Source organism: Asterias amurensis, chromosome 17 (genome assembly GCF_032118995.1).
Source record: "Asterias amurensis chromosome 17, ASM3211899v1".
NCBI lineage: Eukaryota > Metazoa > Echinodermata > Asteroidea > Forcipulatida > Asteriidae > Asterias > Asterias amurensis.
In genome coordinates this window covers 11,879,130-11,895,204 of record NC_092664.1, presented here as the reverse complement: position 1 = coordinate 11,895,204, position 16,075 = coordinate 11,879,130, and the positions used below count along the sequence as shown (strand labels likewise).

General features: G+C 37.2%; 1 protein-coding gene across 3 annotated transcripts in view; it reads right to left on the bottom strand.

Annotated features, from left to right (window-relative positions):
• Positions 1-15,758, bottom strand: part of LOC139949608 (uncharacterized) — a 34,128-nt gene extending 18,370 nt beyond the window's left edge. Inside the window, exons 1-6 of one of the 3 annotated variants that reach the window (XM_071948044.1) lie at positions 15,609-15,758; positions 11,443-11,523; positions 11,218-11,301; positions 5,631-6,018; positions 4,292-4,414; positions 3,753-3,872 (exon numbers count right to left, since the gene is read on the bottom strand). In XM_071948044.1, coding sequence (XP_071804145.1) covers positions 3,753-3,872; positions 4,292-4,414; positions 5,631-5,781 — 394 coding nt within the window. In that variant the 5' untranslated portion in view covers positions 5,782-6,018; positions 11,218-11,301; positions 11,443-11,523; positions 15,609-15,758. The remainder of the gene's footprint in view (positions 1-3,752; positions 3,873-4,291; positions 4,415-5,630; positions 6,019-11,217; positions 11,302-11,442; positions 11,524-15,608) is intronic. The other 2 variants (XM_071948043.1, XM_071948042.1) reach the window with 2 other exon arrangements.
• Between the last annotated feature and the right edge of the window lie 317 nt (positions 15,759-16,075).

The window sequence follows — 16,075 nt, the reverse complement described above, 5'->3', positions numbered from 1 at the left end:
GTGCTTTCAGATGCTTGATTTCGAGACCTCAAATTCTATAGTTCTGAGGTCTCAAAATCAAATTTGTGGGAAATTACATGTACTTCTTTCTTGAAAACTACGTCACTTCAGAGGAAGCCATTTCTCACAATGTTTTATATTGTCAACAGCTCTCCATTACTCGTTACCAAATAAAGTTATATATACTAATAATTATTTTGAGTAATTATCGATAGTGTCCACTGCCTTTAAGGTGAGCCTTGAATTTATCATTATTACTGGCTTCCCAGTAATGTTTGGCATAAAAAATTCTGCTTAAATCAAATTCCTTTGCTTAGCAAGCAATGAGTGGTGTACCAGTCACAACAATGGTAAATGTACATGTAGGCCTTACAGTATTTTGGCTGGTAACCTATTTTTGCCAAAGAGTCTTCTGTGCTTAGCACGCTTTGAGTGATAATTACAGGCTCTATGAAATAGGGCCCATCAAGATATTCTTCTTCTTCTTTAGTCCATTAGGGCGTCAGCCGTCCCGTGGTGATCCGAGAAGTGAACTCCTTCCACGCGTCCTTGTCCAGTGAGGTCTTCCTCAGGCCATACAGTCTCCCCCCATTAAGTGCATCAAGATTAGGTACCGGTAATCAAGATATTAGGCCTATCAATCATTAATACTAAAATCTGTCTGGTCATCATGTCATGGTCGTTTAAGTTTACAGGCCCTGACACTAAAACTGCTGGCCTTGGGCCTGCTCTGTTTGCTCTTTCTACATGTAGGCCTACCACGCTAACTGTCAACTGTCTTTATTTGATTTTATACTAATCTCTGAGATAATCTTTGTCAGGTCAGCGAGGGTTTTTGGTGACTCTTCACAATCATTCAACCTCACCTTGAGCAAAGGGCGCCAGACAAATAAATATTTCAGATAAAGCATCATTCTCACAAAGTACCTTTAAAAGGCCTTCAAGAGAGGGCCTGAATACAATTTATGACCATAAAAAAAACTTAATTGGTGAGATGCACTGCATCTGATGATTTTATAGTGTGAACTATATAGAAGAGTTTGCTGTAACACCATGTAATAACAATCTCTAAATGAGTTGGGGTGGTTCTGAAAAGAACTGTTGGATTAACTTGACGTTTCGATCAGTATGCTCTGATCGTCTTCTGGAGAATGCAAACTCTTCTATATCTTATTTCCACCATGCAAAGTTTCAAATCCTACTTAGTGTGAACTAGTTTGAGAAAGGATTCCTTTTGAAGTAATAATGATGTCCTACATGTAATTGTTCCCCGCAAAATAAGTAAATCTGAGAAACGATTCATGCATGAATCGTTTCTCAGATTTCTTAGGGTTAGTGTCTGTTTGCGAATGCCGTGGCCAGTACAGTGGGTTAGTACCCACTGTTATACATCGCTAAACTTGATGGATTTGACATGGGAAAATACAGTTTCATGCTGTTTTCTCAGCAAGTAGACATCGTATAAAGGTGAAAACTTTCACATGTGACTTTTATTGTATCTTTTATAACTTAGCCTGCATTAGGTTGTCAAAAACCAGTATAGGAACGACCCTAACTTTAACCCAATGACCAAACTGACCGCTAAGACAAGCCCGACTTCATTCTTCAAAGGGCAGGATAGTCTATTTTTTGTTTTGGTATGGCAGGCAAGCAGGGAATGATTTCCCCAGGCGAAATGGCTGCGATGATGTTTCTATCGATAAATCATTTTCAATTCAATTCAATTCAAACTCTAATGTACTTTACAGGACATGGATTGTACATTTTGTCAGTTCATAAACTACATTTGGGCAGGTAGGCCTACATGTGTAATGTAGCGTAGCGCACACAAAAAAACATTGAAATGAAAGGGGAAAAAATACTCCTTACTCAAGGTTACTACATGTATTATGCTACATACTATTCAAGTGAAATAGTTCACACGTGAAATAGTTCATTTTTCATAGAGCTGCTAAGCACAACAATTTGCTAAGCATGAAATTTCTTCTTTGATAAAAACAGGATTAGCAACCAAATTTCCAATAGTTGCATATCGCGTTACTGGTGTTCAGCTGATGTTTGCATCCTGAAAATCACGTGGAAACTTGGTTGGTAAATCCTGTTTTTATCAAGGAAGAAACTTCATGCTAAGCACACATGGCAAAGGTTTGTGCTTAGCAGCTCTATGAAAGTGGGTCCAGATAATGGGTTGAGGGGATTTTTTTTATCTGGTTCGAAAAAAAAAATATATGTCTCCTCGCTCATGCATGACATTGCAGCCTTGATGAACGTTTCGCTTTCTTTCTCTATTTCATTCTTTTCATTAAGCGTCAACAATTTAACAAATTACATTTCAGCTAACAGGGGTCGAAATTGCCACTAGCCCGCTAGCCCGGGACTACCAGATTTACAGCCGGGCTACTCATTTTTCCAGTTTGATAGCCCGACGGGCTAGTGGAAAAATAATGCAAAAATCATCATCACAAACAATAAAGAACTATGTTATTGGTGTATTGTAAAGTTTGGGCCGTGACGCGAGACATAATGTGTCTTTCGGGCTACCAAAATCTAATCAGGGCTTCTAAAAATTATTGGTCACTAGCCCTGCTGACTACCATGGAAATACACTTAATTTCGACCCCTGGCTAATCACTGGTGCCTACGAGTCTCACCAAGTGGAAAGTTGAGTTTACGTAAACAACCTCCACTATTATTAAAGGTACTGGACACCTTTGGTAATTTGTCAAAGACGAGTATTCTCAAATGGTGTACAAGTATCACAACAGTATGCATAAAATAGCACCTGTCATTTTTTTTTACTCAATTGGTCATCGAACTTGCAAGAAAATAAAGATAGAAAAACACCCTTGTTGCACTTAACAAGTGCCTTAATAAGGCCTAGGCCTGAAGTCTTTTAATATTTGAGTGAGAAATTATATCTTTCTCAACGTTTACTTTTTACGTAACTTTAGAGGGAGCCGTTTCTCACAATGTTTTATACTATCAACAGCTCCCCATTGCACATTACCAAGTAAGTTTTCGACTCGTTTCAATAAGGTTTATTAAAAATATCACAAAATACACGACAGAAGTTAAAAAGACTTAAATTGGCGTGTTTACATTCAACAAAGTACTCATGTACAGTACGTGTACCGTCCAGATGGTACGCATGTACATGTACTCGTACTGTATGTGTACATATGCTGTACACGTATTATATGCATGCTTTGTGTTTTGATGGGGGCATAAATGTACATGTGCACTGGCGGTTTTTAAGGGTTTTGATACCTTTTGTAGATCAAGTTTTGGGCTATGATATGAAACCCTACTCACTATGAATGAGGTTGTACATGTACACATATTTTTGTTCTTGTAGCCCCATACCAACAGTGGCTTTTAGCCTCGTTTGGGGCGAACTTGCATACAATATAATTTATCTGTAGAAGTTTCAGCTTCATAAGTCCTCAAGTTTTTGAGATAAAAAAAAGTGACAAATCTCTGAGTGATATTTTCAGGAGAGTCTTGCATGTACAGTACCAGCAGTCGATTTCACGAAACGCTAGGATCAATCCAATCTCAGGTTAAGGCAAGCCCGTCCTAACTTAGGATGGGTCCAATGCAGCCTACGTATTTGGATACGGAATTGAACCCGTCCTAAGTCCTAAGAATAATCCTAAGTTAGGAAGAGTTTGGTGAAATCGAAGGCAGTACTGGTAATATGTTGTACATGCACATGTACATGTACTCAAGAGAACAGAAAAATCTACACTTACTGTGTCCGTGTAACGCCAGGTTACTGAGCGCCAGGGAAGCAGCTTTCTGAGTTTCGATATCCCTCGATTCCATGAGAGCTAGAAGAGGGTCCAGTAGTTTGTTGCTTATCGGCTGCAGTACTGTACAGTTAAAGAAAAACAGATGTTAAAGGCATTGGACACTATTGGTATTTACTCGAAATAACTGTTTGAATAAAACCTTTCTTGGTGACGATTAATGGGGAGAGGTTGATGGTATAAAACATTGTGACAAGCGTCTCCCTCTGAAGTGCCATAGTTTTCGAGAAAGAAGTAATTTTCCATTTGATTTCGAGACCTCAAGTTTAGAATTTGAGGTCTTGAATTCAAGCATCAGAAAGCACACAACTTCGTGTGACAAGTGTTTTTTTCTTTCATTATTACCTCGAACTTCGACGACCGATTGAGCTCAAGTTTTCAAAGAATTGTTATTTTACGCATATGTTGAGATACACCGACTGTAAAGACTATAGTCTTGGGAATTACAATAGTGTCCACTGTCTTTAATGAGGAAGACTTACATCTTTCGCTAATCTCGGCCAGGCAGAGGGCAGCAGATCTTTGGAGGTCATCATTGTGGGAGTAGGTCAGGATGTTAATCGCTCTGAGCCGTTCCTCGGATAGTGTCGGCTTCTCTTCGTATTCTGGCAATAACAACAAAACAGTGAAGGACTAAGTTAATAATAATTAATGCAATTAATAACAACCTATATTTTATACTCTAACTGCGCAAAACAAGAAATTCATAAAAAATGAAGGAAAAAAATAATATGATAAGCACTTTCAGATGTCAGTATAGATAAAGCGCTACATGTACACCCGGTATTACATCTCATGGTAAACAGCAATAGCTGTTTCCCTGCAGGCACAAAAAGCGGATTTAGAAACCCCAGCAACCCCAGGGAAACATCCACTTCTTCACAACATAAAGAAATTTCACTACTTAATGAACCACAGCAGTAACAGCAAGATCATGCTGTGTAATTAGATGCATACAAACATGTGCGATTTAAGGCACTGGACACTATTGGTTATTACTCAAAATAAATGTTAGCATAAAACTAACATTATATAGGTACTTGTTAACAATCAAATGAGAGCTGTTGACAGTATAAAACATTGTGAGAAACTGCTCCCTCTGAAGTAAAATAGTTTTCGAGAAAGAAGTTATTTTCCACTGAAGTATTTGAACTTGATTTCGAGAACCTCAGAATTAGACTTTGAGGTCCCAAAATCAGGCATCTGAAAGCACATACCCTGTGCGACAAGGGTGTTTTTTCTTCCATTATTATCTCGCGACTTCGACGACTACATGTAATTCAAATTTTCACAGGTTTGATATTTAATGCATATGTTGGGATACAACAAGTGAGAAGACTGGTCTTTGACAAAATACAAAAGGTGTCCAATACCTTTAATTTATAATGTCCTTCAAAGATTTAAACTTTTAAAGGAGATGTACATGTACAGCCCCACACCTGCTTTTATATCGACAACACCACCTCCTTTAAGGAACACGTTGTCTTGAATTGGTCGAGTTGGTCCACAAAAAAGAACCCATTTGAACCCATTTGTTATGAAATCGATGGTTAGAAAGATGTTTTAAAAAGTAGGATTATGATCCACACAAACATGTGCCTCACAATTGTGCGATTATGGAGTCAAAAACTTGACTTTAAAAAAATGGCTTACCATGGAAAACCATGCAATTCCGAGGCATATTTGTGTGGAACATTATATTCTACTTTAAAAACATCTTTCTAACCAAGTGCATTTTCTAACGAACGGTTTCAAACGCTTTTCATAGACCAACTCGCCCGATCCAAGGCAACGTGTTCCTTGAAGTGTTTTTGTACACACCTCTGTTTAAGTAGTTGAGAAGTTCATTAACGGCAGCCCTCTCTTCATCCAATAGGAGAGGCTCGTAGAGGTCATCGTCATGGGTACGAGGTACGTAGCAACTACAACACAGACAGCAATACGACAAGCAATAGTCTAATACAGTCTCCATCGCGCTCTCCGAGTTATGGTTAAATCCTAGATTAAAAATTTAATAATCCTTGCCGGCTGTACAACTGATTGTCAGGCTGTGACTACAAACGACCTCCGAGACACATCATTGGTTGGGGGTCAGAGGTTAAATCATGTTAAGCCTCAGTACACACATGTACATCCATCAGTAATAACAATCCCATGGTCCAGGTCTTTAGCAACAAAGTATTTATCCTCTCATACATGCAGCAACCTCCTGCAGAAAAGAACGAAAATGATAGAATTCTTTTAATTATTTTTGTTTACATCATATCAAATAATAAACCACAAGGGAAACTGCAGCAATTTCAAGAAACGCTAGGATTGATCCTATCTTTTATTTAAATATGAAACTTAACTCGTTCCAAATTCCTAAGATTAATCCTACATTAGGAAGAGTTTGGTGAAACCGACAACTGACTGTGTAATTTTTAAATGATTTCGGATTAAAGGCAGTGGACACAATTGGTAAATTTACTCAAAATAATTATTAGCATAAAACCTTTCTTGGTGACAAGTAATGGGGAGAGCTTGGTGGTATAAAACATTGTGAGAAACAGCTCCCTCTAAAGTGCCATAGTTTTGAAGAAAGAAGTAATTTTCCTCGAATTTGATTTCAAGACCTCAAGTTTAGAACCTGAGGTCTCGAAATCAACCATCTAAACGCACACAACTTCGTGTGACAAGGGTGTTTTCTTCTTTCATTATTATCTCGCAACTTTGATGACCGATAGAGCTCAAATTTTCACAGGTTGTTATTTTATAAATGCATATAATGTTGAGATACACCAACTGTGAAGGCTAGTCTGTGACAATTACCAATAGTGTCCAATGCCTTTAAACAAAGAAGATTGACTTTAGAGAGGGACTTGAACAAAGGACCTCTGAATTACTGAGCTACATCCATTTGTATCTACAGTGACTAATAAATTTCATTTGCCACTTAAATCAAATTGAGGGAGCGCAAAAAAAACCTAAAAAATAGAAGCTAGAAGAAGAATCCACCCCCATCCCGATGAGCTACGTTTCATATAGAAAGTAAAACCTTTCCTGTGGTCTATCAGCCCCCCCCCCACCCCACCCCCTGCGCCCAAAGGAATTCACAGAGGGAGGAGGGTGGGGTCACCAGGGGGGACAAGGGGGAGAATGGTGTGTTCAATCATGGTTAAATGGACCATAAGGGGCTCAGTCTGCCCCCAAATTTCAGGCCTACAAAGAAACACAAAAAGACCTTTTGTGTTGGCTTTAAATATGAATGGACCCTGGAGCTGTAGAAATATGTACAATGTATGTGTAGAACTGGACAAAGGCATTGATGTAGTGATCACCAATACAAAAATAAACCAGTCCCAGAATATATGATCTTGCAGACTAGATGTATGGATCTACTACAGTATGTAAAAATGATGTCCGCAGCTTTTAGTGCATAGATCTATAGGTCCATGTCAGAGCCCAATTTCATAGAGGCTGCTTAGTGTTTTTAGTTCAAAAAGCAGCAGAGCACAACAAAACATATATATATCTTACCAGAATAAGGTTACCAGCCAAAACTACCATGTTGCAAGTACAATTTGTGACTGGTATCCTGCTCATTTCTGTTTGTCTGCTTTTATTAAAACAGTTCTATGACATGGGCCTACATGTATTTGTGCGAAAATAGATTGTAATTCAGCTGAATACGTAGCACAAATGGGTTACAAAGACGCAAGGCTCAGGGGAACATGGGTGCTGTATAATGTACATTCCCTATGGGTTACATGACTAGCCTTTTATGCACCCATTGTTGGTTGTTTCCACTACCTTGAAGAAGAACTTCAATAGCCTTGGGGTATTAGCTTGTAAATTCCCTGGAATAACATGGTACCTGGGAATGGCATGACCTTTCCCTCTCAAAGAGGAAATAGAGTGTGAATAATTATTTGTAATATAAAGGCATTTATACTGCGCTTTTCCAAAACATGATCAAAGCTAAACAAAAAACATAAAACATGCTACATGTAATAGAGCAAAACTTAAATAGCTACTATTACTAATAGGAAAGAGATCAAATTTTAAGTTTGCTCTTTAAGTGTAACGACACAAGAAGATCATGGACTATATTGGGAGACTGATCCATAGTTAAATGGTGTCTTTTGCAGATCAATGATGGAGCGACTTAATTTGACCAAGCATCACTTGGCAGATTGGAAGCATTCGATAGTTCATCCATCAAGGTTTCAGACAAAACCAGACCTGTCTTTAAAAATACAATTGTACAAAAATGTAAACAACTTGAAATTACTTCAAAGATTAGACCTAGTAACTGGGGCACTGAACTCCTTTTAAATTTTTTTTTTAAATTTTGTCATATCAGTTGTACTAGCGACTAAGACAATATTTCGAAAAAGAAGTACAGGGCCCCATAGTTACTGGATCTATTCAAAGGTGTACATTTTTGTTAACACCTATTCTGATTCCAACATCAATGAACGGTCCAAAGCCTGACAATCAAAGATTGCAATTCCAACGCCCTATTGATCAAGTACATTTTGTACAGGCACCAGGAGAATAAATAGCATTAATTATCACATGAAAGGCAATCATTAGCAGTGGACACTATTGGTAATTACTCAAAATAATTATTGGCATAAAACCTTTCATGGTGATGAGTAATGGGGAGAGGTTGATGGTAAAAAACATCGTGAGAAACGGCTCCCTCTGAAGTGCCATAGTTTTCGCGAAAAAAGTAATTTTCCACGAATTTGATTTTGAGACCTCAGATTTAGAACTTGATGTCTCGAAATCAACCATCTAAATGCACACAACTTCGTTTGACAAGGGTTATTTTTCTTTCATTATTATCTCGCAACTTCGATGACCGATTGAGCTCAAATTTTCACAGGTGTTTATTTTATGCATACTGTATGTTGATACACCAACTCTGAAGGCTAGTCTTTGACAATCCACTGCCTCTAATGAGTTTGTCTAGAGTAGCAAATGTTGACACGTTACAAATGTAAATTACAACACATCCATATAATAATACTTTAAAAGCAGCCATCGATTTCACCAAACTCTTCCTAATTTTGGATTTATCTAAAGGACTTAGGACGAGTTAAGTTCCGTATCCTTAGACATTAGGACGATTGTACCCATCTAAAGTTAGGACGAGTGACTCAAAGCACACAGGCCTGATACTTCACAGAAGCAACAAAGGAGATCGTCTCCATGCCCCCTGGTCATTGCCTGCGATTCATTGCCTGGTGCCATTGAAATACAATGTCCTCATACAATGTTTGTTCAATAGGGTGCCCTCTACCAAGGAGAAAATGCCTTGGTGCCCTACCCTTTCAAAATCGAAGTATACAATGTACAAACCCTCCCACAATATGTACAATCAGCAAGAAAATGCAAATCAAAGAGAAAATGTATGCGTGCTATTGTAGTTTAACACAAAACCTATTACCAGCACTTTTTGCAATCACCACCAGCCAGCCAATGTAAGACTTTTTGTGTTCAGACTCTGTCTGTCTACTTAGAATAAAGAGGTATTTAATTATATGTACACTAGGCCTAGGTTTTCTCGGCCAATTTCGGAAAATGAGCAGCCAATTTAACCTCCAAGCTATTCTATTCCGCTCATAATATTCGAATGAAACTGAAAAGGGTCATTCGATTTCGTTTTTTTGAATAGTCAAAACGAACAAATTTTTCTGGGGTTTTCCTCCCACTACCGGGGGCACTACATGTATGTGGATTGGGTTTTTCAGTCGCTACTTGACTTCCAACAATTCTCTGGGGTTTTCCTCCCACTTCTAAAACTGAAATTTCTTCATTGTCTTCTCACCTTGTCTAGATGCTGAAAAGACTTTGTAAAGTATTATCATAGTATGTAGATGTAGAAAGCTGTCTTGGATGCAGTTCTAACAAGGATTGCTAGCAATGAGCCAGCATGAATATTTAGTTCCAGCCACTACATGTAGTCCAGTCAGGATCTGGGCCAAAGCCAAAAGTGGTCATCCTGAGCTATAAATTTTCAAGTCTTTCTTTTGGGTGAAATAAGTATGTAGCTATGTAGAGTAATATCTAAAGTTACAGGATTAAAAAAAGGAAAATGAGATAAAGTCTCCTATTATGCTAATTATGCAGTGATTTCAACGAGAAACGAGCGCTTAGAGTGCGACAGGACGGAATGACTAATTAAAACTATAATAACTTAATTAACAGATTTATCAGTATTTTTATTTTTCTATACAGACTAGCTGGTCATGGAGCACATGTATCTAAACCAAATACTTCAAATAATTTTTTAATTTATGCGAATATGCAAATCTAAAGGTATCAATTCCGTCCTGTCGCATTTTTTAATCTATTAATTAATATTCAAATGCTTAACTTTGTATTTATTTGTATGAATTCTTCCAAACTATCAATGACAAGTGTGTTTGACACTTTAAGCATAGTTGCTTTCAATTAATTCCTCCAATTAACTTAATGAGGCAATCCGTAGTGTTCAAAACAGGACAAAAACAAGTGCGACAGGACGGAAATAGGTGCGACAGGACGGAAAACAGGTGCGACAGGACAGAATTATTTAGTCAGTTTCCCATTGTATGTTTTGTTTTTATATGGTTATTTATACACTGGCTTAAAATAGATTAAAAACATTTAATTAGACCCATTTTTATAGCCTAATGGTAATAGGCTGTCGCATTTCCGTCCTGTCGCATAATATATCATAATTAATCCTCCAGTAATTGAAAGAAAGAAACATGCAAAAAATTATTCTTTTTCTGTATGTTAGAGTATATGAGGGTATACTTGATTATAAAATAAAAAAGTGTGTTTAGTTGCTTTAAATTTGATAAAAATCTAAAAGCTAATTGAATGTTTCATCGATCCGTCCTGTCGCGCGAATAAATTTGTGTTACTATGGCAACAAACTAAATACTATTCAATTTTTGGGGGGAGCTTGCTTGGGTCTGTTGGTTCCTTGTTTACACACCATAAATTAATTTCTGTTTTTATAGTTCTATTATTTTAAAAATACACTGAAAATACTACATCAAATTCCGTCCTGTCACACAAACAATACTTTTGGCTTTGGCCCATCTTCAAACAGGTCAATAGGGTCATGTAGTCCATGCGTAGTTCATTCAGGTCAGTATGGTTAGCCAAACAGTAGTCCATGCAGGTCAGTAGTTCAGTCAGTAGTCCACTCGGGTCATTAGTCCATATATAGTCCACTCAGGTTGTAAAATCCATCATTCCACTCAGGTCAGTAGTATTAATGTATTTAGTCCACTCGGGTCAGTCCAGGGTCAGTAACAATGTATTTAGTCCACTTGGGTCAGACAGTCCACTCAGGTCAGTAGTCCAGTCAGTAGTTCACTACCTTTTAACAGTCCAGCCTTCACACTCTGGCCAATAGACTAACCTGCAGACTCGTACTAATTCAGCCGAAGTGATACCAAGCCAGAGTCAATCCAAAGTACATCTTGCCAGTATTTTCTACAGCTCACTACAAAAAACAAGTATTACACAGCAGCCTGTTAGGGGTCTAACTGACCATCAGTTCACTGTATTTTTGTATTGTGTATAAAACCATGGTAAAAACAATGCCTCACGCTTTGACCCTAATTACTGAAATTACACAACTCACCCAAGCAGCATACAATGCAAAAAGCTCACAGTCACATGGGTTTCCAAGCCACAGCTTCAACCATAGTCACCTGTGTATAAACTGAGCAGGTGTTTATTTCTCAGCTCAAACAGCACAAAAGCACTCACTCTACCTCATGTACATTGTTATAAATCTTCTCACAAAAAAACCAGCATAATTGTAGCATCAATTCATCCCGTAACAAAGACACTGAGCCTGTTTCTCTATGGTTTATCCAACTACCCTCTCCTCGGGATACTCTATTGTGAAAGCTTCTTTTGTTTTCATGTGTTTTCATTTCCTACGGACAGCTTTATGCACCCTGTGTAATTTGAAAAATCTATAGACATGCAGCCAGTACTTTCAACTGAAATGTAAATTGCTCTGCGTGTAATACGTACGTAGTAGGCCTACCTGTACAGTGTATAGTGATCAGCCTGATAGTATAGTGCGTACAGCCAAAATGATGTTTTGTGAGAGTGCAGACTATGGACAGTGATCTCAAGTGGATGCACAATGTTGTTGTCTTTTTTTTATTTTTTTCAATAAATTATTATTATTAATAGTTTTTATTTTTTTAATAATGCAAAATGTTCTCTGTGGTACGTACATGTACGTTAGTATAATATCTTGTGTAATTTTTACATTTCAACTATTTATATATGTCGCTGTACAATTGTATTTCAAATTGTATGTTTATTTTTTATACTTCAAGACGAATATAAACAATTCAATTTAATCCAATGCCAGTGGAAGAATTTCCTGTTTTCAACCACCAGACACTTTCAAAAAAAAATTCTGGCAGAAGGTTTTCAACGAACTTGTATGGTACATCTGAAGCCATTCATTTGGAGCACTTCTTTGATTTGAGTCTATTTGAATGATTGAATCCATCTCGCAGTGCAGAACCCTAGACAATGACACACAAAACATAAAGCCAGCTCTGTGGTATTCTAGGGCTGGGAGCAGAACTTGTTTGTTTGTTTAAAAAAAAAAAAAAAAAACGTGTGATCTTTAGTAAACAAAGTGCAGAATACAGATTGAACATATGTAGCAAATATAAAAAATATTTTGTTTGTACGTCCCTCACGCATAAAAAACGCCCCCTACTCAAAATCAAGTAAGTGCACATGTGTATTTTGAAACACGCTACAAAATATTACTGAGAAAATCAGATATTTTTTTTCAACTTTCAAACATGTGAAAATGTAAAGAATGGCAGTGATTGCAAATTCTATTGATGTCCGTCCCTCATGTTTAAAAAACAACTTCCACTCAAAATCGAAGTTGGCCCCAGGTATTCACTAATAAAATAGCGAAAATACATTGTATTTTAAAACATCATACAAATAAATTTACAGAATGAAATTAGTTTTGACCTGTTATTCACTAGGGAAAGGCATTTTCTATTGATTTCCCAACTGACACTGTCAGGGACGGGAATTGGATCATGCTCTCTAGATACAGATATAGACCAACTTTTGTTTACAACGAGGGACCTTGTATATTTTCCCGAGGCATTTCTAGCAAGCTAGTACACTGGTTACACGGGATAACATTTTGTACTATCCAACCGCAAGAGAAATTTATTAGGGCCTAAAACAAAGCTGGACAAGTTTCTAGATACACCCCAAAAAGTGACAATAAGCCGGACTATTTTTCCCTAAAACATTTGTACAAAATAATGTTTTCTTCCATGGCATTGGGCAAAAAGTGTACAAATCGTGCCCGAGAAAGAAGTCAAGCTTTGCGGGTCTTTTCTGATGTTGCAGGTAAGTCCAAATAAAACAAATAAAAACAGTTGATCATACCCTCCCTCATCCTTTTTGAGGCTGAATTTTTTCTTTTGATTTTACTTTTTGTTTCAAAACCTCTCCCCATTACTCGTAATCAAGAAAGGTTTTATGATAATAATTATTTTGAGTAATTACCAATAGTGTAATTGAGTAGTTACCAATAGTGGTGACTTTAAACTGAAGAATTGGTGGCCTGGTTTGAACTAAAATGCTTGGAGGCCACCTTTGTCTTCGAAAACCCTAAAATCAACAATTGTTTTAAAAAAGGCTAGTCCTCCTCTTTTTTGGAAAACCCGGATGATGTACTTGGTATTTTTTTCTACTACATGTAGGCTTCGCAAAAATTTATGGTCTGAAGTGTTAGCAAATGATGAGTCACAATGCAACACAGAGACTGTGTTTAATGCATGTTTTACCTGTTTACAGTACGTAGCCTATAGATTCTCTGTGTATAAGGTGCACTTTTTTGTTTAGGTAGGCCTACAATGAGGAAATTCAGACTCATTTCAAGGACTTCATGGGTGGATGAGTATTAAACTATAAAAGAAGAATGCACTGAGCCATAGGCCTACTTTCAGAAAGCTCTTCACTCAACTCAATGGACTTTAACAATCTGCAAATATACATAGTTTATTAACCTGATGGGCTATTTGACAAAGAGCTTTTTGTTTTGTTGTCATGTAGCCTTTCAGGAAGTCTCTGCTAGGGTCGAAATGCCAGGCCACTGACTACTTTTTTTGCAAAAAGCTTTTACAGCACAAAGCCTGACACCCCAGTATCCCTAAAACAAACAGCAAACTATCAAATCCAATACTATCAGGGCTTGCCCTTAAAGGAACACGTTGCCTTGGATCGGTCGAGTTGGTCTTTGAAAAGCGTTCTGTAACCGTTTGGTGTAAAATGTATATGGTTAGAAAGATATTGTAAAAGTAGAATACAATGATCTACACAAATATGCCTCAAAATTGCGTGGTTTTCTTTTTACCCTGTCGACTAACACGGTCGGCCATTTATGGAAGTCAAAATTTTGACTCCCATAAATGGCCGACCGTGATAGGTCGCGACGTAAAAGGAAAAACGTACAATTTCGAGTGATACTTGTGTAGATCATTATATTCTACTTTTAAAACATCTTTCTAACCAAATGCATTTCATAACATACGGTTTTATTTTTAAATGCTTTTAATAAATAATAGACCAACTCGTCCGATCCAAGGCAACGTGTTCCTTTAACATGCTTGGCATACATTTTACATTGTCTAGTAAACACCACCTCTCAACTTGCCAAATACAATGTAAGCCCCTTTCACACAAGAGCAATTTAGCAAGGGTCCTTTGCTAAGTTGTAGCATGGTTGTAAGACTTTAGCACCTCATGTGAACTTTGGAGTGTCCAGGGTCCCTTGTCAAATCTTGTCCCGCATTGCTACATTTTGTCGGAGGTCCGGACCTACGACAAAATCTTACACTTAGCGGAAGTTTTGACCAAGGACGTGGGCTACGTCATCGTGTGAAAGGAACCCTTATTTATTGAACGATGTCCTGGGTGAAAATGCCCATACACAGCGCATGCTATTACCATGGTAATTCGCAAAAAAATAAAAAAAATAAAATAAAAAGTGTGAATAAATATTGGCTTTTAAATCTGTTTTTATTTATTTTTAATAAAACAAATTCCCCATAATATTTATAATAAAGCGTAAAAATCAAAAGTGATAATTGAATCACCAAGCTGATGTTTAAATTTTAATATTTATAATAATATTGATACAAGGGTTAACAAAAAATCAAAAAAATATTAGAAAATAATATAACAAGGCACATGGCTTCTTTAAGCCTAGTTGTATTTTTTTTCGGTGGGCAGTTTTTTTTATATTGCCTCAACATTATGACATATTTTTGTACCTTGTATGTAGAAATGCCTGAAATACAAAACTTTTTGCATTTACAAGTGCAAATTACCAGTTACGTGTTTACAAGTTTTGGTCAAGGGAGATGAGATTCTTTGCTTGGCAAATAAAACCAACATTTTTGTATCTAGGGACTGTTTACATCGCGCAAAGAGAGGTAAAAGATTTGCCACGATTTTAGGGACACCTTGAAAACAGGACCTCCTACGATATAATGCAATTGCAAGTCTATAATGTTGATGAAATTTTGTGCATTTCCACATCTCTTATTTCTTGTAGGTAGCTAGCTAGAACATGGAGGAATAAATTAGAGAAGTACACAGCTCTCTCTCATGTTTTCTGTGTGACAGTCCTACTAAACAATAATAACAACAGTGCACGAGGACTAAATAAATTTGCCTGTCTTCAGTCTTGGGCAACGAAAAGAGCGATAATATTTCCGTCCTACTAAATCTACATACCTTTTTCCAACGAAAACTTTTATTTCTTCCTCCATGCATCGACGAACACGCATGAAATACCCGTGGACTAGTCAAGGGACCTCAAACAACAACAGTTTCTTGTTATGATGGTCGTGTGCTGAACGAAAATAATGGCGCAATGGTTTTGTGTGTGTCGTCGTTTGTTGTTTTTGTGTGTGTGGTCATTCTCGTACTCTATTATGTAAACTCGCTCGACCCCATAGGCGTTAACAAACCGGGGACGAGCTAAATTCTAGTGAGTAGTTCGTCAACTACCGCAAACGACTGTCACTCAACATTTTCTTTAACGTAGTCTAATTTTCTTCCACCATGATTATCTGGACTTGTGGAAATTTGGTCTTAAATTTCTATCTCTTTGGTTTGGATCCCACCATGCAGATGTTTTTTGATTCAGAAACTCTCAAATGATTACCAATCATAAAACGTTAAAAAAACAAAATCTTTTT